The sequence below is a fragment of the Tachyglossus aculeatus genome, chromosome 17, assembly GCF_015852505.1.
Source record: "Tachyglossus aculeatus isolate mTacAcu1 chromosome 17, mTacAcu1.pri, whole genome shotgun sequence".
Taxonomy (NCBI): Eukaryota; Metazoa; Chordata; class Mammalia; order Monotremata; family Tachyglossidae; genus Tachyglossus; species Tachyglossus aculeatus.
Window position 1 is genome coordinate 58,381,462 of NC_052082.1, and position 25,133 is coordinate 58,406,594.

At 54.0% G+C, this 25,133-nt stretch overlaps 1 protein-coding gene across 1 annotated transcript; it reads right to left on the reverse strand.

The window, feature by feature from the left end:
• Positions 1 to 3,136: 3,136 nt before the first annotated feature.
• On the reverse strand, positions 3,137 to 24,822 carry P2RX1 (purinergic receptor P2X 1). Its single transcript, XM_038759698.1, has 12 exons — positions 24,686 to 24,822; positions 19,897 to 20,044; positions 18,569 to 18,640; positions 18,062 to 18,131; positions 17,664 to 17,760; positions 16,995 to 17,075; positions 14,696 to 14,837; positions 9,301 to 9,431; positions 8,490 to 8,577; positions 8,200 to 8,265; positions 3,386 to 3,491; positions 3,137 to 3,261 (listed from the first exon to the last, which is right to left on the reverse strand). Exons 1-12 carry the CDS (start codon positions 24,820 to 24,822, stop codon positions 3,137 to 3,139), a joined length of 1,263 nt encoding a protein of 420 aa, XP_038615626.1.
• Between the last annotated feature and the right edge of the window lie 311 nt (positions 24,823 to 25,133).

Genomic DNA, 25,133 nt, shown 5'->3' on the forward strand with positions numbered 1-25,133 from the left:
ACCTTGGGCAAGTCACTTAATTTCTCTGCGCCTCAGTTACCTCATCTGCAAAAGGGGGATTAAGACTGGGAGCCCCTTATGGGATGCGGACCGTGTCCAGCCTGATTGATTTGTATCGAACGTAAAGTACAGTGCCTGGCACATAGTAAGCACTCAACAAATCCCATTAAAATAAAGTGGGGGGGAGAGAGAAGAGGGGCGGGAGGCTCAGGTCACCCCTCTCCTTGGGAATGGCTGGTTTTCCCGCAACTCCATAGAGCTCTCTGCGGATCGGCCTCAACCCGACCTCCGCATCTGCCAGCCTCTATTATTATTGTTGTTGTTATTATTATTATTATTATTGTGCCTCTGAACCCCCAGAAACTTGGCTGGAGGATGGTGGAAAGCAGGGAGCCCATTCCCACAGAAGCCGTGCAGTCAGGAATAGCGGGGGCAGATTCATGGTTGGACATCCGTGCTGGTCTCACTAGTCGGGAATGCAGAGGGAAGAGTCACAGGGGTTGGAGGGCCCGTGCTGGGTTAATGGGGGAGAACCAGGGATGGAGAGGGGAGAGTCAGTCACCCCTGACCATTCATTCAATTATAGTACAGTGCTCTGCACACAGTAAGCGCTCAATAAATACGATTGAATGAATGAATGAATGAATTATATTTATTGAGCGCTTACTGTGTGCAGAGCACTGCACTAAGCGCTTGGCACAGTACAACGCACCAATAAACGGCGAGGTTCCCCGCTCACAACAAGCTTACAATCTCATTGGATGTTCAGGAGGACAACCGACATATAATAAAAATAACGATGGCATTCGTTAAGTGCTTACTCTGTGCAAAGCACCGTTCGAAGCGCTGCGGAGGTTACAAGGTGATCGGGTTGTCCCACGGGGGGCTCACAGTTTTAATCCCCATTTGACAGATGAGGTAACTGAGGCCCAGAGAGGTGACTTGCCCAAGGTCACACAGCTGACAGTTGGCGGAGCCGGGATTTGAACCCATGACCTCTGACTCCAAAGCCCTGGCTCTTTCCACTGAGCCACGCTGCTTCTCCATATAGTCTTTCTCAGTGTGCTGGTGCCTGTCAGAAGTAGCGTCTTGAGTTGGGTGGACTGTGGGGCTGATCCGGGGGGTTTGGGGGCGGGAAGGGTCATTGAGGGGGCTGATGAAGTAAAACTGGAGGGTTGTTTTTTTATCACAATCTATTTTATTACAAAACAACCGTTCTCTCCCGCCCACGATGATCCGTATCAACTGGGGGTCACTGCAGTCTGTGGGGAGATAAGGGGTCTCCTCACATCCTCTTCTCCTCCCCTGCCCTCATCCCAGCTAGGAAAGATTCCAGAATCCTCCAGACCCCGAGCAGACCCCCGCCTCCCGTGACCCTTACCCCCGACCCCCGTGACCCCAGACCGTGACACACTGCAGACGCCGTGGGCGTGGGAGGGGTCGAAGGTCGCGTCCCGGCCTACGGGCAGGATGGCGAAGACCCTAAGTGGATGGAGAGGAGGGGTGGGGGGGAAGCGAAGCAACCGAGGCCTGGCAGACAGTGGGGGAGAGGTGGGCAGCTGAGGGGGCCTGACCCCGGACCCCTGTGTGGGGTTGGTTTAATTGCCCCAGTGAGAGGTTGGGGCCAACAATAATAATAATAATAATAATGTTGGTATTTGTTAAGCGCTTACTATGTGCAAAGCACTGTTCTAAGCGCCGGGGGGAACACCAGGAGATGAGGTTGTCCCATGTGGGGCTCACAGTCTTCATCCCCATTTTACAGATGAGGGAACTGAGGCACAGAGAAGTGAAGTGACTTGCCCAAAGGCACACAGCTGACAAGAGGCGAGTCCGTACCAGAACCGTCCAGTCCGGGGTTGCCCAGAGGGTGAGGGCCGAAACAACGGCAGGTCTCCAGCCCCACTTTGGGGGCCCGCCCCAGCTTCTGTGGTGTCGGAAACCTGGGGTGCTCCTCCCCAAACCCCCTCCGCCGTCCGAATGGACCTAAACGGACCAGACCCACTAATGGGGGGGGGCCTAAAGTGTGTTCCTACGCACCTGTGAGCCCCCCTTTTAGACTGTGAGCCCCCCTTTTAGACTGCGAGCCCCCCTTTTAGACTGTGAGCCCACTGTGGGGTAGGGACTGTCTCTATATGTTGCCAACTTGTACTTCCCAAGCGCTTAGTCCAGTGCTCTGCACACAGTAAGCGCTCAATAAATACGATCGATTGATTGTATGCGTGTGAACGTGTCTGTGAACATGTGCAGCTGCAACGGTCAGTCTCTGTTTGATTACTTTGTATCTACCCAAGTGCTTAGAACAGTCTCTGGCCCAGAGTAAGCACTAAACAATAATAATAATAATAACTGCGGTATTCGTTAAGTGCTCTGATGTGCCAGGAACTGTACTAAACGCTGTGATAGATCCAAGGTAATCGGGTTGGACACAGTTCCTGTCCCCCATGGGGCTCGCAATCTTAATCCTCACTTTACAGATGAGGTAGCAGAGGAACAGAAAAGTGAAACGAGTTACCCCAGGGCACAGAGCAGACAAGTGGCGGAGCAGGGATTAGAACCCAGACCCGTACTCTATCCACGAAGGCAGGCTGCTTCCCCATTAATTTAACAAATGGCGTTTGGTGCCGGGGAGAGCCAGCCAGCTCTGGGGGCGGAGTGGATGGTGTAGGGGTACAGTGTGAGTGTCGGGGAGGGATGCATGGGGGTCGGCCTCTGGCCCAGACCACCGGGCTGTAAACAGGCTAGGGAAGGCTCACACGGTGCGGGCCCGGTGAGGCCGAGGCTGAGGCCCGGCACGTCGGCGCCCGGTCACGTCCCCGGGAGACGGGACGCGGAGGGATCCGGATCAGCGAGGCCTGCGGAGGGATGGCCAGGAAGGAGTCAGGTCTCGGCCAGAGGCTCCCCTTCCCCATGCTGACCTCCCCCTCTCCTGGGCCTCCCTCACTCTCTGGGGCCGGCTTCCTGTGTGACCTTGATCAGTTGCTTTTCCCTCTCTGGGCCCCAGTCAGTGGGGATAAGAGCCGTGCCGCCCCTCCCCTGAAACTGTGAGCCCCGTGGGGGACAGGGACCGTGTTCGCTCCTGATGATCCTGCATCTACCCCCATGCTGAGCAGAGTGCTTGGCACAGCGTGGGCATTCAACAGACACAGATGTAATCAAGATGTACGACCCGGGTGGGGGCCGCCCACTTACCCATCATGGGGTCTTCACGCCTTCCTGCAGGCCCGCCCGCGAGGACCCGGGGGCCAGATTCTGCCGGCCCTGAGACATACACGGAGCGGGGATTGGCCGGGACCACCTGGGCGGCTCCCGGGGGTCCCACGCCCGGAACCAGAGCTGCCCACCCCTCTCCCTCTGCCCCCAGTTACCCCCCCAGGTCGGGCACCTACAGGTCCGGGCCCCACGTCTTCGGCGTACTTGAATTTCTTCTGCTTATAGTAGTGCCGTTTGGGCAGGATATGCAGCAGCAGCAGATCACAAAGCACCGTGGCCTGGGAGCGAGGGAAAACTCAGGGGCCAGCCGGGGGACCCCTGCCACACCCCCATCCCCCTCCACCTGGGCCCCAGACCCTGGGAGGACCCAGCCTGAAGCAATACGGTGAAAGCCACTGCCATTCACTGCCACCACTCTGCTGGGCCGGATTCCTTCCCTGGTTTATCCAGATTAAAGCACCCCGGGCACTCCAACCCGCCACCATTTTATCCGACCACTGCGGTCCCCTTGAGGGGAGGTTCGTGCCTCCTCCTCCTCGGTCCAACCCAGACTGAGCCCCTTCCTTCCTCTCCCCCTCGTCCCCCTCTCCATCCCCCCATCTTACCTCCTTCCCTTCCCCACAGCACCCGTACATATGTATATATGTTTGTACATATTTATTACTCTATTTATTTATTTATTTATTTATTTATTTTACTTGTACATATCTATTCTATTTATTTTATTTTGTTAGTATGTTTGGTTTTGTCCTCTGTCTCCCCCTTTTAGACTGTGAGCCCAATGTTGGGTAGGGACTGTCTCTATATGTTGCCAATTTGTACTTCCCAAGCGCTTAGTACAGTGCTCTGCACATAGTAAGTGCTCAATAAATACGATTGATTGATTGATTGATTGATCTTCCCCTTCCCTCTGCCCCTTTCCCAGTTCCCCGAACAGAGAGTGAGCCCTCACCCCACTTCTCAGGGAACCGTAAGATTCTACACGGAGGGAAAATCAGAGCTGTTGGGTGGTCCGTGCTGGGTCGCTGGGGGAGAGGCAAGGATGGAGAGGGGAGACTTTGGCGGGGAGGGTGGATGGTCTGTGCTGGGGCACTGGGGAAATGTCCTAGATGGAGAGGGAAGAGTCAAGGATGTCAGGTGGGCCACCCCGGGCACCAACTCTGCTGGGGCCCCTGTCGGAGTTGGAGTCCTGACCTGGGCAGGCCACAGGCTCACAGCGGGTGGGAGGGAGGGAGGGAAGGAAGGAAGGGGTGGCCGTTTCTCAGTGGGCGACATAGGTCACCAAACCGTCACCAAATCCTGTCAGTCTCACCTTCACAACATTGCGAAAATCTGCCCTTTCCTCTCCATCCAAACTGCTACCCCGTGAATACCATCACTCATCCTATCCCCCCTAGATGACTGCATCAGCCTCCTTGCTGACCTCCCAACCTCCCGTCTCTCCCAACTCCAGTCCACACTTCAATCCACTGCCCGGATCATCTCTCTACAGAAACGTTCAGCACCTGTCACCTGCCTCCTCAAAAATCTCTAGTGGCTTCCCATCTACCTCTTTATCAAATAAAAACTCCTCACCATTGGCTTTAAAGCACTCTATCACTTCTCCCCCTCCTCCCTCACCTTGCTTCTCTCCTTCTACAACCTAGCCCGCGTACTTCACTCCTCCGCTGCTAACCTTCTGACTGCGCCTTGATCTCTCCTGTCTCACCGCCGACCCCTGGCCCACATCCCACCTCTGGCCTGGAATGCCCTCCCACCTCAAATCCACCAGACAATTACTCTGCAAGCGCTCAATAAACACGACTGAATGAACTGAAGGGCCATCTCCTCCAAGAGGCCTTCCTGACTAAGACCCACTTTTCCTCCTCTCCCATTCCCTTCTACTTCACTTTGCTCTTCCCCGCCCGCAGCCCCACAGCACTTACGTATAGACCTGTAATTTTATTCTTTATATTGATGTCTGTTTATTTGTAATGATAATAACATAATAATGACATTTATTAAGCACTTACTAGGTGCAAAACACTGTTCTAAGCGCTGGGGAGGTTACAAGGAGATCAGATTGTCCCACGGGGGGCTCACAGTCTTAATCCCCATTTTATTATCATCATCATCATCAATCGTATTTATTGAGCACTTACAGTGTGCAGAGCACTGTACTAAGCGCTTGGGAAGTACAAGTTGGCAACATAACATTTTACGTTATAACATTTTACAGATGAGGGAACCGAGGCCCAGAGAAGTGAAGTGACTTGCCCAAAGTCACACAGCTGACGATTGGCAGAGCCGGCATTCGAACCCATGACACCGGACTCCAAAGCCTGGGCTCTTTCCACTGGGCCTCAGTTACCTCATCTGTAAAATGGGGATGAAGACTGTGAGCCCCACGTGGGACAACCTGATCACCTTGTATCCCCCCCAGTGCTTAGAACAGTGCTTTGCACATAGTGAGCGCTTAACAAATACCATTATTATTATTATTATTATTATTATTATTATTATTATTATTATTTCCACTGAGCCACGCTGCTCTGTCTCCCCCCAACCTCCCTACAACCGTCTAGACTGTGAGCTCGTTGTGGGCAGGGACTGTCACTCTTTATTGCTGCATTGTGCTTTCCCAAGCGCTTAGTGCAGTGCTCTGCACATGGTAAGCGCTTAATAAATGCAATTGAACGAATGAATGAATGAATGGACGAATGAATGAATGAATGTTTGAATCCCTGCTGGTAATGTGGACCAGAGTCCTGCCTGCTGTTTCGACCTCTGCCCGCCAGGTGGCCCCAGTGAGCCAAGATTCAGGGGGTGGGGGTGGGGGGGCTTGGACAGACTCAGAGGTCATGGGTTCTAATCCCGCTCCTCTGCTTGTCAGCTGGGTGACTTTGGGCCAGCCACTTCACTTCTCTGGGCCTCAGTTCCCTCCTCTGCAAAATGGGGATGAAGACTGTGAGCCCCATGTGGGACAACCTGATCACCTTGTATCCCCCCAGCACTTAGAACAGTGCTTTGCACCTAGTAAGCATTTAATAAATGCCATCATTATTTTTATTATATGTCGGTTGTCCTCCTGAACATCCAATGAGATTGTAAGCTTGTTGTGAGCGGGGAGCCTCACTGTTTATTGGTGCGTTGTACTGTGCCAAGTGCTTAGTACAGTGCTCTGCACAGAGTAAGCGCTCAATAAATATAATTGAATGAATGGTCAGGGGTGACTGACTCTCCCCTCTCCATCCCTGCTTCTCCCCCATTGACCCAGCACCTGCGACTCTCCCCTCTCCATCCCCAACTAGTGAGACCAGCACGGATGTTCAACCATGATTATTCTCTGGGCCTCAGTTACCTCATCTGTAAAATTCGGATGAAGACTGTGAGCCTTCCGGGGGACAACCTGATCACCTTGTAACCTCCCCAGGGCTTAGAACAGTGCTTTGCACATAGTAAGCGCTTAACAAATACCATTATTATTATTATTATTATTAAGCAGCTTGGGCCAACCCAGCTGGTGACCCCCAGCCCAGTGGTCAGGGGCCCTGACTGGTCTGAGCCCATCCCCAGTGGGCCTCCCCTGTTTGTAAATACAACGTCCAGCCCTGCTTTCCTGGGCCCTGCGTGCGAGCCGTGGAAGGATGCGGGCGTAGAGGAATGCACGCCACCCTGGGAGGGCAGAAAGGCATCTTCCCAGGCTGCCGGACGGATGGGGACCGCTCCTCCGGGCCCCAGCTGCAGCCCAGACCCCATCTCACTGCAAATCCCCATTTCTCCCCCTTTTCCCCGGATCAGCGACTCCTCCAGGGAGTAGGGGGAGAAGGAAAGAGTCTGGAGAGGGGTCATCCCTGCTGGATCTGTGTAGACGTATCCGTCCACGTGTGTGCTTGTATGTGTGTGAACATGTGTAGCTGTGACGGTCAGTCTCTGTTTGATTACTTTGTATCTACCCAAGTGCTTAGAACAGTCTCTGGCCCAGACTAAGCACTAAACAATAATAATAATAACAACTGTGGTATTCGTTAAGTGCTCTGATGTGCCAGGAACCGTACTAATCGCTGTGCTAGATACAAGGGAATTGGGTTGGACACAGTTCCTGTCCCCCATTCATTCATTCAATCGTATTTATTGAGCACCTACTGTGTGCAGAGCACTGTACTAAGCGCTTGGGAAGTCCAAGTTGGCAACATATAGAGACGGTCCCTACCCAACAGTGGGCTCACGGTCTAGAAGGGGGAGACAGAGAACAAAACAAAACATATTAACAAAATAAAATAAATAGAATAAATATGTGCAAAAATAAATATGTGAGCTCCATGGGGCTCACAATCTTAATCCTTGTTTTACAGATGAGGTAGCAGAGAAACAGAAAAGTGAAATGAGTTACCCAAGGTCACAGAGCAGACAAGTGGCGGAGCTGGGATTAGAACCCAGGTCCTTCTGAATCCCAGGCCCATACTCTATCCACTAAGGCATGCTGCTTCCCCATTAAATGGTAACAAGTACCATTAAAAAAAAAAAACCCAAAACATAACTATGTATATGTGTTTGTACGTATTCATTACTCTATTTATTTATTTTATTTGTACATATTTATTCTATTCATTTCATTTTGTTAATATGTTTTGTTTTGTTGTCTGTCTCCCCCTTCTAGACTGTGAGCCCACTGTTGGGTAGGGACCGTCTCTAGATGTTGCCAACTTGGACTTACCAAGAGCTTAGTACAGTGCCTTGCACACAGTAAGCGCTCAATAAATACGATTGAATGAATGAATGAATGAATGAATGAATGAATAACTATCCAGGGGCCAGTCCCTCCAGTTTGGGTCCCTTGACAGGGCACTGCCCCTTCCTGCTTCCCCCACATCCCTTAGATATTCTTCCCTGCCCCCTACTCCCACCCCACAAGATGCCCACCCCGGCTTCCCCAGCATAAGGAGGGAGGCGGGGGGCGAGGGGAGGAATCGGCCCCCTACGCCCCCCGATCACCCTGGAACTCACCACCCCGAAGATCCCGATCCCAGAACCAATGGTGGTCATGGTGGGGATGATGTCGAATTTCCCAGCCTGCCAGACCGGAGTGGGACGCAGAGGGAGAGAAGGGGATGGATGTCATGGTGGGGGGAACCCGGCCTCTGCCCCCACCCCACGGGTCTGAGCGTTTTTCTCGCTGCCCCGCTGGCACAGATACCACCTCCCAACCCAGGGACTTCCTCTCCACTGTTGCCACCAACCCTGGGGGGCAACCGGGGAACGGGGGAAGGTGCCGAGCTGGGATGTAGGGCCCTCACCTTCCCGTCCACCAGGACGTCGAATCGGATGCCGAACACCTTGTACAGGTTTCTGCGGTTGGTCCCGTTGGTGTAGTACCGGGCGAATCTGGGGCCGGGCGGCAGAGACCCAAGCCGGCTCACACCCTCCTCTCCCGGACGGTGGGCCCTGGATCCACCGGGCTTCCCGCTCTAGCTGGCCCAATCCGTTTCCGGGCGCGCCGCCACTAGCCCGGGAAGTGACAGGGATAGGCCCGGGGGAGCGTCCGCACTACACTCCAGGCCCCAGGCTGGAGACCGGGACACACCACTTAGCCCCCTTGGGAAGGACTGCTGGGACCCCGTCCTCTTCTGCCCCACTTCCAGAGCCCGCAAGGCCCCCGAAAATGTCCAGGGAGCCGGGTTGACACCCCTCAGGATGACACCCTCAAGGACACGGGCCGGATGGACACTCTGGGGGTCTTGGGTGGAAGGGGGTGAGCCCCAAGGAGGTCCCGGGTGGGGGGAAGGTAGGGAGAGGGCCCAGCTCAGCCCTAGTAACCAGGGGACCCTCAGATCAATGAGGGGGGGGGCTTGGGGTGGGAGTGGAAGGGGCTCTGAATTGGTTGCCAATTGAGAGGAAGAGGGGTGTGTAAGGAGGTTGGAAACCGAGTGCCAGCATTGCCATGAGCCCACCCCCATGACACCCACCACCCACTTTGGGATTAGGACACCCTTGCAAGTAAGCTTCAGAGCTAGCAGCCCAAACTGGCAGCCCGCCCTGCCCGCCCTCCCCAGGACTAGGCCCCGGCTGACGGCCTCTCCGGGCCCAGACGGGGCCGGGGATCCGCACCTGAAGTTGAACCCGGGAGAGACGTTGTTCCCTTCGTTGTACAGGCTGTGGAACTGGTAGATGGGCTTGCAGAATCTCACCGGCCAGTCCAGGTCGCAGTTCCAGTCGATGGTGATGCCCACCACGCCCCCCTGCCCGGGGCAGAAGGACCAGAGGCGGTCGACACCCGGAGGACTCCTCGGTTTCCCTCATTAATTAATTAATAATGGCATTTATTGAGCGCTTACTATGTGCAAAGCACTGTTCTAAGCGCTGGGGAGGTTACAAGGTGATCAGGTTGTCCCACAGGGGGCGCACAGTCTTCATCCCCATTTTCCAGATGAGGTCACTGAGGCCCAGAGAAGTGAAATGACTTGCCCAAAGTCACACAGCTGACAAGTGGCGGAGCCGGGATTTGAACCCACGACCTCTGACTCCAAAGCCCGGGCTCTTTCCACTGAGCCACGCTGCTTCTTCTCTTCCCTCATCTATCATGCTTCACAGTCCCCCCCTCTGCTTCCCCATTCCAGGCTGGTCAGGCTGACCCTACTGTTTCTGCTCAATTCCAACCCTGGGGACTTCATCATAGAAGCAGCGTGCCTCAGTGGAAAAAGCCCGGGCTTGGGAGTCAGAGGTCATGGGTTCGAATCCCGGCTCCGCCACATGTCTGCTGTGTGACCTTGGGCAAGTCACTTGACTTTTCTGAGCCTCAGTTACCTCATCTGCAAAATGGGGATTAAGACTGTGAACCCCACGTGGGACAACCCGATTCATTTCATTTCATTTAATCGTATTTATTGAGTGCTTCCTCCCTCTCCCCCTCATCCCCCTCTCCATCCCCCCATCTTACCTCCTTCCCTTCCCCACAGCACCTGTATATATGTATGTATATATGTTTGTACATATTTATTACTCTATTTATTTATCTTACTTGTACATATCTATTCTATTTATTTTATTTTGTTAGTATGTTTGGTTTTGTTCTCTGTCTCCCCCTTCTAGACTGTGAGCCCACTGTTGGGTAGGGACCGTCTCTATGTTGCCAACTTGTACTTCCCAAGCGCTTAGTACAGTGCTCTGCACACAGTAAGCGCTCAATAAATACGATTGATTGATTGATTGCTTACTGTGTGCAGAGCACTGTACTAAGCGCTTGGGAAGTACAAGTTGGCAACATATAGAGACGGTCCCTACCCAACAGCAGGCTCACAGTCTAGAAGATCTGATCACCTTGTAACACCCCAGCGTTTAGAATAGTGCTTTGCACATAGTAAGCGCTTAATAAATGCCATCATTATTATTATTATCATCTCAACCAAGAACCTCTCCCCCTTCCCTCTCAGAGGGGAGGGAGTAGGGGCCCAAGTGTCCCAGCGTCCTGGGTCGTCTGCATTATAATAAGACTTGTGGCATTTGTTAAGCACTTACTAGGTGCCAGGCACTGTACTAGGTTCTGGGGAGCAGCGTGGCTCAGTGGAAAGAGCCCGGGCTTTGGAGTCAGAGGTCATGGGTTCAAATCCCGGCTCCGCCAACTGTCAGCTGTGTGACTTTAGGCAAGTCACTTCACTTCCCTGTGCCTCAGTTCCCTCATCTGTAAAATGGGGATGAAGACTGTGAGCCCCCTGTGGAACAACCTGATCACCTTATAACCTCCCAGCGCTTAGAACAGTGCTTTGCACACAGTAAGTGCTTATCTTCAAAGCCCTACTGAGAGCTCACCTCCTCCAGGAGGCCTTCCCAGACTGAGCCCCCTTTTTCCTCTCCTCCTCCCCATCCCGCCCCACCCTACCTCCTTCCCCTCCGCACAGCTCTTGTATATATATTTGTACAGATTTATTACTCTATTTTACTTGTACATATTTACTATTCTCTTTATTTTGCTAATGATGTGCATAGAGCTTTATTTCTATTTGTTCTGGCGACTTTGACACCTGTCTACACGTTTTGTTTTGTTGTCTGTCTCCCCACTTCTAGACTGTGAGCCGGACATTGGGTCTCTGTGTTGCCGACTTGTACTTCCCAAGCACTTATATGTTTGTATGTATATATGTATATATATATATATATATATATATGTTTGTATGTGTTTATTACTCTGTTTATTTATTTTATTTGTACATATTTATTCTAAATAGAATAAATATATTCTAAATGTATAGAATAAATATTTTATTTTGTTAATATGTTTTGTTTTGTTCTCTGTCTCCCCCTTCTAGACTGTGAGCCCACTGTTGGGTAGGGACTGTCTCTATATGTTGCCAACTTGTACTTCCCAAGCGCTTAGTACAGTGCTCTGCACAGTAAGTGCTCAATGAATATGATTGAATGAATGAATGAATGACAGTACGGTGCTCTACACACAGTAAGCGCTCAATGAATACGATTAAATGAATGAATGAATGACTTAGTACGGTTGGAGTCAGAGGCCGTGGGTTCAAATCCCGGCTCCGCCACTTGTCAGTTGCGTGACTTTGGGCAAGTCACTTCACTTCTCTGGGCCTCAGTTCCCTCATCTGTAAAATGGGGATGATGACTGTGAGCCCCTCGTGGGACAACCTGATTACCTTGTATCTACTCCAGCGCTTAGAACAGTGCTCTGCACATAGTAAGCGCTTAACAAATACCAGCATTATTATTACGGTGCTCTGCACACAGTAAGTGCTCAATAAATGCAATTGAATGAATGAATGGGGTGAATACAATTAAATTGGGCTGGACACAGTCCCGGTCCCCAGTTTTAATCCCCATTTCACCGCTTGAGGTGGCTCAGGCCCCGAGAAGTGAAGTGACTTGCTCAAGGTCACACAGCAGAAGAGCGACAGAGCCGGAATTAGAATCCGGGTCCTTCTGATTCCCAGGCACCTGCTCTATCCATTAGGCCACACTGCTTCTCTACTCCCGTGGGGTCTAAAACGGAGTTCAGGCTGAGCAGGCGTCCGGGCCTGCAGAAGCAGCTCTGTTGGGGAGCGGAAAGGCGGCAGGCTTTGTTCTGGGGACAGCGGTCAGGTGATCTGGGACCGGCCCAGACTCAGGCCCACTTGACCCAACTGGGGCATCAATCAATCAATCGTATTTATTGAGCGCTTACTGTGTGCAGAGCACTGTACTAATCGCTTGGGAAGTACAAATTGGCAACATATAGAGACAGTCCCTACCCAACAGTGGGCTCACAGTCTAAAAGGGGGAGACAGAGAACAAAACCAAACATACCAACAAAATAAAATAAATAGAATAGATATGTACAAGTAAAATAAATAGAGTAATAAATATGTACAAACATATATACATATATACAGGTGCTGTGGGGAAGGGAAGGAGGTAAGATGGGGGGATGGAGAGGGGGATGAGGGCTCAGTGTGGGAAGGCCTCCTGGAGGAGGTGAGCTCTCAGTAGGGCCTTGAAGGGATGAAGAGAGCTTGGTGGATGGGCAGAGGGATTGGGGGCATTCCAGGCCTGGGGGATGACGTGGGCCGGGGGTCGATGGCGGGACAGGCGAGAACGAGGCACAGTGAGGAGATTAGCGGCAGAGGAGGTCCAGCTAAGGTCCAGCTAAGAGTGTGAGGATGCTGAGGAAGGAGTCGGGGTCGGAGGGACGGGGCCTCTGGAGAGGAGAGACCGGAACATGGGCGATTCCTAACGTCTCGGATCGTGAATCTCAGACCCGCGCCCCCAACCCCTGGAAAATACCCAAAGATTGGTTGAATTAAGCTCAAGGAGAGAAAGGGCAGAAAGCTAGATCGGGTCCAGGCTTCATACACACCCCAAAACACATCCTAGACTTCGATAAACCCACAAACGACTCTAAATCCCCAAGTAAACTTCCTCAACTAAATGAGGGTCAAAGTTCGGAGCGTGTGTACTTACGAATCAACAAGGCTATCAGGGTGAGTCCCGGCAGGCAGGAAAAGAGAAAGAGAGACAGAAAGGGAGCGAGAGTACCACCATCCCCTCACCTAAATTTAAAAGACTTCACCCGGCTTGCCGATTGATTCTCATTCTCAGAGCGTTCTAGGAAGTATAGGCCTCTCAGTTATGGCTAAAGAAGTTCACGGAGAGGTCTCTTTTTTGTTGTTGATGTTGTTTTAATAATAATAATAATTATTATGGAATTCGTTAAGCGCTTACTATGTGCCGAGCACTGTTCTAAGCGCTGGGATAGATACAAGGTAATCAGGTTGTCCCACAAGGGGGGGAGCTCAGTTTATGGCATTTGTTAAGCGCTAACTCTATGTGTGGCTCAGTGGAAAGAGCCCGGGCTTTGAAGTCAGAGGTCATGGGTTCGAATCCCGGCTCCACCACATGTCTGCTGTGTGACCTTGGGGAAGTCACTTAACTTCTCAGAGCCTCAGTGACCTCATCTGTAAAATGGGGATGATGACTGTGAGCCCCACCTGGGACAACCTGATCACCTTGTATCCCCCACCAGCACTTAGAACAGTACTTTGCACATAGTAAGCGCTTAACAAATGCCATCATTATCATTATTATTATTATTTCTAAGCCCTGGGGTAGATACAAGTTAATCAGGTTAGACACAGTCCCTGTCCCACAGGGGGCCCACAGTCCAAGTACAAGAGAAAAAAGGTACTAAATCCCCGTTTTGGTGTTGAGGAAACTGAAGCATCGAGAAGTGAAGTGACTTGCCCAGGGTCATACAGGAGGAACGTGATGGAGCTGAGATTAGAACCCAGGTCCCCTGTTCCCCAGGCCCAAGCTCTACCCACAGGCCACGCTGCTTCCCTTAGGAGGTGCACACAAACAAGTTTCCTACACCCCCTTCCGACCCCCGGTCTTCAGTTCCGCCTCCAAGGAACTGGTTGGGACCTTTTCCCAACCAGGAGCCACGCTTCTTCCTGCCCTATCCTGGCGTTCCCACTATTGCTAACTGATTTTTGTGCGCCTGTCTGCCCATCACTTCCCCTCCACGCTGTGAGCCCCTTGAGGGTCTGTGTGTCCTGCTTCTGTCCAGAACTGCCCTTCTAGACTGTGAGCCCGCTGTTGGGTAGGGACCATCTCTATATGTTGCCAACTTGTAGTTCCCAAGCGCCTAGTACAGTTCTCTGCTCACAGTAAGTGCTCAATAAATACGATCGAATGAATGAATGAATGCCCAATGCTAATTCCAGTGCCCTGCCCTGAGTAGGCGCTTGGTACTTACCCTTGGTTGACTGATAGAGGGGTCCTCACTGTGGTGATTGGTGCCCCCTGCCATCTGCAGGAACCCACCCTTTCCCAGGGGGTCCAGGGCATCCCGGGGTGCCCCGGCCATCTCGGCCTAGAGCGCCGTGACCAGGGAAGGCCCTCCAGACTTGTCCCGGTCCTTTAGCTCCCCACTCCACCCGCCAGCACGGGTCCCTTCCCTCCTCCTCCGCCGCCCTCCGTCCCCACCCAGGGGGGACCCCGGAGCTCCCCGTACCTTGGAGGCCAGGGCCCTGAAGTCCTGTCCTGACTCGCTCACGATGTAGCCCAGTTTGAAGACGGGGCACAGGGGGTCCTGCGTCTTGTGGTATAAGCAAGTTTTCAGGTACTTGCGATCGATGGACTCCACCAAGTTGCGCCTGTTCCGGGAAAGGGACCTGAATAACGCTGCGGGAGAGGGCCGGACATGGGGGGGTGCCCAGGGGAAACTGCTGCTGGCTGCTCAGTGAGACTCACACCTCTCCGGCACAACGCTCACAATCCAAAGGACCTCTGGGACCGGACTGGCCAATGGTCAGGATGGCCTCCTTTGGGTCTGTACTGGTCAGAACGGTTGGCTCCCCTAGCTCGCAGACAGCGGGCAGCCTGTGGATGCCTTGGGTAGGGGTCTGGTCTCCCTCCGGACATCCCCTCGACTCTCACCTGACCACGGAGCACTGACCCCTGCATAGGCAGGGCAGGACTGAGGTCCTGTACAGCCCCCAACCTCAGGGCACTAACCAATTGGAGGGCTGGAGAACACATGGGGACCCACACATGCACCACTTGTAAAAACACATATACCCCTCCCCACCCACCTGCCCCCACCACATACATATCAGACATTAGAGGCAGTGCGGCCAAGTGAAAAGGGCCCAGCCTCCATCCTCCCTCTGGTCTGGACTGCCCTCCCTCTTCATATCTGACAGACAATCCCTCTCCCCAACTACAAACGCTTATTACAAGCGTTTAGGCAGAAACTCCTCACCCTGGGCTTCAAGGCTGTCCATCACCTCGCCCCCTCCTACCTCACCTCCCTCTCTGCTTCTCCAGCCCAGCCCTCACCCTCGGCTCCTCTCCCGCTAATCTCCTCACCGGGCCTTGTTCTCGCCCGTCCCGCCATCGACCCCCAGCACACATCCTCCCCCTGGCCTGGAATGCCCTCCCTCCACACATCTGCCAAGCTAGCTCTCTTCCTCCCTTCATGGCCCTACTGAGAGCTCACCTCCTCCAGGAGGCCTTCCCACAGTGAGCCACCTCCTTCCTCTCCCCCTCCTCCCCCTCTCCATCCCCCCCGCCTTACCTCCTTCCCCTCCCCACAGCACCTGTATATATGTATACATGTTTGTATGTATTTATTACTCTATTTATTTATTTATTTTATTTGTACATATTTATTCTATTTATTTTATTTTGTTAATATGTTTTGCTTTGTTCTCTGTCTCCCCCTTCTAGACTGTGAGCCCACTGTTGGGTAGGGACCGTCTCTATATGTTGCCAACTTGTACTTCCCAAGTGCTTAGTACAGTGCTCTGCACACAGTAAGTGCTCAATAAATATGACAATGAATGACAAGCACATTCCCCCCACTTTTAGACTCCCCCCCCTTTTGGCTCCCCCCCCCTTTAGACTCCCCCCCTTTCAGACTCTGAGCCCACTGTTGGGTATGGACTGTCTCTATGTGTTGCCAACTTGTACTTCCCAAGCGCTTAGTACAGTGCTCTGCACAAAGTAAGTGCTCAATAAATACGATTGATTGATTGATTGATTGATTGATTTACTCCACCCCTCCCTCAGCCCCACAGCCCTTACATTCATATCTGTAATTAATGTCGGTCTCCCCACTCTAGTCTGTAAGCTCCTTGTGGGCAGGGAACATGTCTTCCAACTCTGTTGTACTGTACTCTCCCAAGCACTTAGTGCAGCGCTCTGGACACGGTAAGGGCTCCACAAATATGATTTGATTGTCAAGGGGAGTCAAGAGACCAAGTTTCTGGTCTCAGTTCTGCCGCTGGCCTGCTCAATGACCTTGGGCAAGTCATTCACCTTCTTTGGGCCTGTTCCTCATCTGTATAATGGGCCTAAGAGACCTGCTCTCCCTCCTTTTTAGACCCCCTAGTCCTATGTGGGCCAGAGACTATGTCTGACCTGATGATCTTGTATAATAATGATGGTATTTGTTGAGGGCTTACTATGTGCCAAGCACTGTTCTAAGGGCTGGGGTAGATATGAGGTAATCAGGATGTCCCACAGGGGGTCACAGTCTTAATCCCATTTTACAGATGAGGGAACTGAGGCACAGAGAAGTGAAATAACTTGCCCGGAGTCACACAGTTGATAAGTGGCAGAGCAGGATTAGAACCCATGATCTCTGACTCCCAAATCCGTGCTCTTTCCACTAAGCCGCACTGCCGTATCTACCCCGGGGCTTAGTACAGTTCTTGGCCCAGAGTAAGCACTTAACAAATACCACAGTGGTTTTTAAAGTTATTATTATAATTATCATCATCCTGCATCTACCCCTATGGCCAGCTCACCTGTTGACTTTGAATCGAGGGAAACTGATGCTGTTCTTGATGAAGAGGGTGAAGTTCTCGGCCTCTTGGAGCAGGGGAGGACTAGGAGAGGCAGTCAATCAATCAATCAAGGAATCAGTAGTATCGACTGAGCGCTTACTGGGTGCAGAGCACTGTAAGAAGCGCTTGGGAGAATACAATATAAAGGAGTTGGTAGACACATTCCCTGCCCACAGCGAGGACAGGACACAGATTTATAGAGGGCTTGCTTGGGTGGCCACCACGGCTTCCAGGGGAAACGGGGCAAGAGGAGAGCATGGAGAGGCAGGAGGAAAACAGGATCAGATGGCAACTGCATTGGACACCTGTTGCGCTCGAGGAGCTGGCCTAGACATCTCTGGGCACAGAGCAATTTACTGGGCACTGCGGGGTGGGTCGGGCTTTGGAAGGGTCAAGCTAGATGGGCTGGGGATTGATCCCAAAGGGGTGGGGAAAGGCTGAGAGGGCTGGCAGGCTGCCCAGAGCCAACAGGCAATGCCCCATCACTCCCCGTGGAGCTAACACCTCTCTGTGCATCCCCGTGCCTCATCCTGGAGTCCCGAGGTCAAGGGAGACCTTGGGGTTTGGTGATGGGGACAGCATCCTGGAGGTTGGGGGGGGGGAGCGAGACGGCGCAGCCATGGCTCTTACTCAGGAACCTTGTCATCCACCTCCAGGGGACACCAGCCAAAGACTTCGCAGGTCTTGATCGTCGTGTTGAAGGAGACACAGCGGCCTGTCTTGATGCCTGAAGGAAGAGAGGGGGGAATGAACGGAGAGAGGTGGGACTCTCAGAAGAACGGTGGTGGTGGGGTGGGCATTTTCCCAAGAGGGAAGGGAGGGGACAGCCCTGGAGTCCCTGGTGGGAATTGGGAGAGGGGGCTCTAAGAGGGAGGTCATGGAGTCTTGGGACTGAACGTGTTTCCCGCCCTCTGGTTTCCCTCCATCCAGCCCCTCCAGCAGAGACCAGAGCCCATCTCGGACAGCCAGCCTGCATTCTGGGGGTTTGGGTCCCCGGGTCCCAGGGCATCAAGGGTAATGGGTTTCACCTTGGCCCGTGCGCAGGAACAGTCCCCGGGAGCAATCCTGGTCATTTCGACATGTCCCAGCCTCGGGGAGCTGTAGCGAGGGGACAGCAGAGCCGGCCGGAGCCAGCCGGGGGTCACACGTGAGGTCAGAGGTGGTCGCATCCAATCCCCTGGGCCCTGGGGTGTCCCCTCGATGTATTCCAGAGTGGGAGGCCCCGGATCCGGGCTTGCAGGGGTGCCGTGGCGGAGCGAGTTCTAAAAGCACACCTTCAACCTTGAAAATGGTGGCCCAGGGCCCCACTCTGCCCCTCCGCCCTGGGTAACGGGGAACTGCCGCCCTTCCTGCCCCAGGAGACAACACGAGGGAGAGAATTAGCACCACAGGGGCTTTTGGTAGGGGGAGGCCGGGGGCCTTCTGGGTCGGAGAGGGCGAGCCCAGCTCCCTCGGATACCCAACTCGGCCCTCCCACAGCCGGCTGGTCCACCCCAGCTCCCCAAGCCCAACGGGACCCAGCGGCCGGGCTTCACCTCTGGGCAATGTCCTTGCTGCTGATCGGTGGTGAGGATGAAGTTGGTCATGACCACAAATGAGCTGGACCCCTGGAGGAGGGACAACGGGTCAGGCTGGAAGGCCATGGGACTGGAGATCCTTAGGGGAGAGAAGGGCTGGGGCTAGGAACTTGTGAGAATATTGGTCCCAGAGCCTTGTCCCCTTCCTACCTCCCGCCCAGTCACCCCGGGGCCACCAGGATGCTGGAGGAACCACGTACTGGTTGCCTCCCTGGACATCCACCCTCCTGGTTAAAGAAAGCCCATACCCCAACCCCTGATTCTCCCCTCTCCATCCCCGACTCTCCCCCAGTGACCCAGCATGGGCCATCCCCCACCCCGACTCTCTCCTCACTCCATCCCTGACTGCCCATCCAGTAAGAGAGAGGACAAGACATAAAGGCCAAGAGAGAAAAAGAGACCGAAGGACACAGAGGGAAAGATAGAAGCAGAAACAGACAGAGAGAGAATCCATCGGCCCCCGAGGAGGTCCTTTTTTAATCTAAAATTGCCTGATTTTCTCCATCCAACTGGGGGAGCTGACATTTACATGCCCTGACTAGATTTACACGTGGATCTTCACACATTTGCAGAAGACCTTTGGCCTAGTGGATAGAGCCCAGGCTTGGGAGTCAGAAGGACCCGGGTTCTAATCCCAGCTCTGCCACTTCTCTGCTGTGTGAACTTGGTCAAGTCACTTCACTTCTCTGGGCCTCAGTTACCTCATCGGTAAAATGGGGATAAAGCCCGTGAATCCTACGTGGGACAGGGATTCTGTCCAACCTGATGCACTTATATCTGCCCCGGAGCTTAGAACAGCGCCCGGAATATAGAAAGTGCTTAACATATACCATTAAAAAGCAGAGAAGCAGCGTGGCTCAGTGGAAAGAGCCCGGGCTTTGGAGTCAGAGGTCATGGGTTCAAATCCCCGCTCCGCCAATTGCCAGCGGTGTGACTTTGGGCAAGTCACTTAACTTCTCTGGGCCTCAGTGACCTCATCTGCAAAATGGGGATTAAGACTGTGAGCCCTCCATGGGACAACCTGATCACCTTGTAATCTTCCCAGTGCTTAGAACAGTGCTTTGCCCATAGTAAGCGCTTAATAAATGCCATTATTATTATATATTTTTTAAAAAATCCCTGAGTGCTCCCTGCAGGAAGGGGCTTCTAGACAAGAGCCAGGGGTCAAGGAGAAAGAAGAGGAGTTCTTAGGGCTTTGAGGGGTGAGGGCGGGTCGGGCCCACTAGCCCACTGCCCGCTGGCAACTGGGAGGTGATGGGGTCCCTGGGCCACCCCCCGGGGCTCACCTGTGGCGGGAAGACATAATCGGCCACATCCCAGAGGTGCGGGCCCATACCGGACACATTGGTCACCGTCAGCCCTTTGAGCTTCACTGAGACGGAGCTGATGAGGCTGTCGGCCGTCTGGTAGCCTTTCTCGTACAGGAACACCCACCTGGAGGCCGGCCCGCGGGGGGAAGCGGGTGAGGAGAGGGAGAGGAGACAAAATAGCGCACCTGGTTTTTGGGAGAGGACGGCAGAGGTAGCAGACACAATCCACCCCTCGCCGAGCTTCCAGTCTACAACTGCCTCGGGCGGGGCGGTGGGCCGATATCCACTCATTCGATCAATTCAGTTGTATTTATTGAGCACTTACTGTGTGCACAGCACTGTACTAAGCACTTGGGAGAGTACAACAGTAATCAGACACATTCCCTGCCTACAAAGCTCCAAAGTTGGGGTGGGCTTGACTGAACCGGGAAACTCAACCTCCCTCGCCCCTCCTGGCCCGCTTGGCTGTTCTCGCTCCCTGGTGACGCTCGGTCTTCTCGGCCTCCCCTGGGTCCCACGGCATTCTGGGAGTTGTGCCTCAGTCTCCCTCAAAGGCTCCTCGAGTTTGGCGGTTCCCCAACCGCCCCAGACAAGGGGAGCGGCACGTATAAAGTAAACCGAGCAGAACTTGGCTCCGGAAGAGAAGGCGTCCCAGGACATTTGTTGCGATCAGGGATGCTTCATTCCCTGCTCCCAGCTCCACAGCATCTGTATACATATCTGTAATTTCTTTTTTTCTATTAATGTCTGTTTCCCTCTCTAGACTGTAAGCTTATTGTGGGTCAGGAATGTGTCTGCTTATTGTTTTATTGTCCTCTCCCAAGCACTTAATACAGTGCGCTGCACAAAGTAAGCGCTCCATCGGTACGACTGACTGACTGACTTACTCCCAGGCCCGACGGCGTGGAAGCCGGGGATGAATGGGATCTTGAAGCAGCGTGGCTCAATGGAAAGAGCACGGGCTTTCGAGTCAGAAGTCATGGGTTCAAATCCTGGCTCTGCCAATTGTCAGCTGTGTGACTTTGGGCAAGTCACTTAACTTCTCTGGGCCTCAGTTCCCTCATCTGTAAAATGGGGATTAAAACTGTGAGCCCCCCCATGGGATAACCTGATCACCTTGTAACCTTCCCAGTGCTTAGAACAGTGCTTTGCACATAGTAAATGCTTAACAAATACCATTATTATTATTATCTTGAAGTCCAGGCTTGCAACAGAAATAAGCCACTCAAGCTCTCTCCTCTGAGCCACCGGTTATGAGCTCCCCCGTCCCCATTCCAAAGTGAAAGCATCCATCTGTCCGGACCCTTAGAGCGGAAATTACTGGTAGGGGGAAGGGTGGTCTGACATTCTGTCTGTCCTGTCTGTGCCGCCCCACTGTTGGGTACCCACAAAGCATGAACCCATTGATCGATCGATCGATCGATCCACAAGGTCCAGGGTCAGGGATGGAAACGCGTCAGTGCCAACAGCCTCCTGGGATGGGTGGTGCAGAGAGGAATTTTCCACCTCGGCAGTCGGTGCCTACAAAGCCCCCCTAGTCCATCACCATAAAGTGGACCATCCTACCATCTATGGGCACACGGGGCAGCTCCACAGATAACCCTTAATGATAATAATAATAATAATGATGGTATTTGTTAAGCGCTTACTATGTGCAAAGCACTGTTCTGAGCGCTGGGGTCGTTACAAGGTAATTAGGTTGTCCCACAGGGGGCTCACAGTCTTAATCCCCATTTTACAGATGAGGGAACCGAGGCCCAGAGAAGTTAAGTGACTTGCCCTACTGAGAGCTCACCTCCTCCAGGAGGCCTTCCCAGACTGAGCCCCCTCCTTCCTCTCCCCCTCCTCCCCCTCTCCTTCCCCCCGCCTTACCTCCTTCCCTTCCCCACAGCACCTGTATATATGGATATATGTTTGTACGGATTTATTACTCTATTTATTTATTTTACTTGTACATATCTATTTTATTTATTCTATTTTGTTAATATGTTTTGTTTTGTTCTCTGTTTCCCCCTTCTAGACTGTGAGCCCAATGTTGGGTAGGGACTGTCTCTATATGTTGCCAACTTCCCAAGCACTTAGTACAGTGCTCTGCACACAGTAAGTGCTCAATAAATACGATTGATTGATTGATTGATTGATTGCCCAAAGTCACACAGCTGACAGTTGACAGAGCCGGGATTTGAACCCATGACCCCTGACTCCAAAGCCCGGGCTCTTTCCACCGAGCCACGCTGCTACCCTTGTTTCGATTTGCGTGGGGCCGGGCTTTCCGGACCCCGGCCAAGACACCTGGCCCTGCCAAAGCACACATTTCCACCCCTCGGTCTTCACGGGACTCGACGGGAGAGTGGGGGGCCTGCTCTTCCCCACCACCCCAGCCTATCCTGCTAGGACGCCAGCTGCGGGTGGGCGCATGGAGAATAACAATAATAATAATTGTGGTATTTGTTAAGCGCTTACGGTTTGCCAGGCCCTGTACTAAGCGCTGGGGTAGAAGCAGCATGACGTAGTGGATAGAGCACCGACTTGGGATTCAGGAGTTCATGGGCTCTAATCCCAACCCCGCCACTTGTCTGCTGTGTGACCTCGGGCAAGTCGCTTTACTTCTCTGGGCCTCAGTTCCCTCGTCTGTAAAATGGGGATTGAAATTTTGAGCCCCACGTGGGACAGGGACTTTGCCCAACCCGATTTGCTTGTATCCACCCCAGCGCTTAGTACAGTGCTGGGCACGTAGTGAGCGCTTAACACACATGACAATTATTATTCTTATCATTAGAAGCAAATCGCGGCCGGAGGCTAAGGAGTAACGGGGTGTGCGTGCTGCACTTCCTGGCCTCTGTCTCAGCTTTGTGGTGGGCTTGCAACCCTGCAGTGTGTAATCAATCAATCAATCGTATTTATTGAGTGCTCACTGTGTGCAGAGCACTGTACTAAGCGCTTGGGAAGTACAAGTTGGCAACATATAGAGACGGTCCCTACCCAACAGTGGGTTCACAGTCTAGAAGGGAATACGTAATGCGAGAGAACTACAACCCGTACTGCTCACGGTGTCCAGAGCAATAGTGGCACAGTAGATTTACTTCACTTCTCTGGGCCTCAGTTTCCTCATCTGTCCAATGGGGAGTCAACTCCTGTCCTCCCTCCTACTCAGACGGTGGGACAAGGCCTGTGTCTGACCTGAGGGCCTTATGCTTGCTCTAGTGCTTAGTACAGTGCTTGGCCCATAGTAAGCGCTGACCAAAGAGCACATTGATGATGATTACTTTTATTGGGGGAATCTGTGAGGGCTGGCCGTTGGGATCTTGGCTCTCCTGAACCTGTCCGAGTGCAGGGGTCCTCGAACGCAGCTTTCCCTCCCTGTCCCCATCCCCCATCCCGTCCTAAGAGAAACAGACGGCCTGGTCGGCTCCGGGCCTGGGGGAGGGGGAGTCGGAGCAGAAGTTGGAGAATATTAGAACCGAAAGTCCCATTTGTAGCATCCCCTTCCTGCAAACTCACATCGGGGTGTGGGGCAGGACGCTCTGGAGGTGTGGGGAGGTTTCCGCTTCAAGTTTCCACCAGCCCGAGGGGGGATCCCGGCCCCGGGGACTGGGGGTGTCGGCCGGAAGGCGCCGGACAACAGGCCGGACCACGCCGGCCAGGCCACACTCCCACCATGACACCTTGCTGGGGAGAATCCCGGGAGTGAGGCGGAGAGGGCGGATGGCCTAGCCCAAGTCCTCCGACCCCAGCCAACGTCCCAGAGCCGGCAAACGAGCCGCTCCCTTCTTCCTCTGTGGTTTTCCTGGGCCCAGCTATCAGATCTGGCAGGCAACGGCTCCGGGCTCCTCCTGTCCGTCTCAGGCTGGCCGGCCCCCTCCCCAGGGGCTAAAACACGGACACTTTTCAGCCGCAGAATTTCACGGCCCCACAGCGGGAGGATGTGGGGGGGGGGGGGGTCGGGTGGGCCCTGCTGGCAAGGCTCCGGAGAGCCCAGGACTGCGGCCCGACGGAGCGAGCAGGGAAACCGTGCCCGGTGCCACCACTGCCACCGGGGTCTCCGCCGGGACCACGGCCTCCCCCAGCCCCCCACTCATCTGCTGCGGAGACGTGTATGGGTATGTGTGAGTGTGAGAGAGAGAGATAGGGAGCACCTGGGAGAAGGCGTGGGCCGGGGCCCCTCGCCAAGCGGTGGCCATGGACATCGCCCTGGCCCACCCCACCCTCTGCCCCGACAGCTGGTCCCCGGCTCCCGACGGCCTCCGCCCCTGCACAGTCTCCTCCTGGCCCTGAGACACTGACCCCCCTCTCCCCCGGGCACCGCTCCTCTCGGCCTAAATTTGACACCACATCCACACCCCAACGCACCCACGCACTGTGCCCTCCCCACCCACAGGAATCTGGTTTCTCTCCATCCCTCGCTGGCCTGGCAGACTCTGAGATGTGCTGAGGGATGTAGGTTCCCCCGATTACCCTCCTCCTGCCCACCCCCATAGCCCTGGTTTGCCTCTCACATCTCCCCGGCCGTCGCCATTCATTCAATCGCATTTACTGAGCACTTACTGTGTGCAGAGCACTGGACTAAGCGCTTGGGAAGCCACGATCCCGGGCTTCAGGCCCCCAATGCCCAGATGAGGAGAGGAGCTCTGGGGCTCCACTGCCGGCCACGGGGCTCCCCATGACGCCCGGCCGAGCCGCCCGGCCACGGGAGCCCAGCCCGGAGGCAGGGGGATGGACGAGATGACCCCTTCCTCCCAACCCAGGCGACCGGCCCCATCCTTACCCAATGACGTAGACGAGGACCACGAACTGGATCAGCCGAAAGGTGACCCCCACTTTCTTGTTGCGCACGAGTACCATCCTGGGGGTGTCGTACTCGAAGAAGAAGGAGGACACTTTGCCCTCGAGCCGCCGCTGCATGGTTGCCGGGAGGGCTTGGGGGGCTCCCCTATTCACCCCGGCCACCTGCCCCCCACCACCCGGCCCCGGCCCCGGCCTGGCCCGGCCACTGGCCCCGCAGCTTCGTCCTCCTGGCCTTGGCCACTGGGTTCTGAGGGCCGGGCTGGGTGGGGACGGAGGGCATTGCCGGGGGGTGGGTTCGCTTAGATAGGCAGGGGGTTGGCGGGGGCGGGAAAGGGAAGACGGGGGGGTGGGTGTGTGGAGGGGGGGCGGAGTCCCAAACCCAGCAGCAGCAGTAAAGGCCGCAGAGGAAACGCAAGCTGTCGGCAGGA

Excerpts from the sequence above, each read along its gene's own strand:
- P2RX1 (XM_038759698.1), bottom strand. The coding sequence starts at position 24,822 with ATGCAGCGGCGGCTCGAGGGCAAAGTGTCCTCCTTCTTCTTCGAGTAC. Across the intron at positions 14,838-16,994 it reads CCTCGATTCAAAGTCAACAG|GCGCAACTTGGTGGAGTCCA; the intron begins GTGAGCTGGCCA and ends TTCCCGGAACAG. Across the intron at positions 3,492-8,199 it reads GGATCGGGATCTTCGGGGTG|GCCACGGTGCTTTGTGATCT; the intron begins GTGAGTTCCAGG and ends CCTCGCTCCCAG.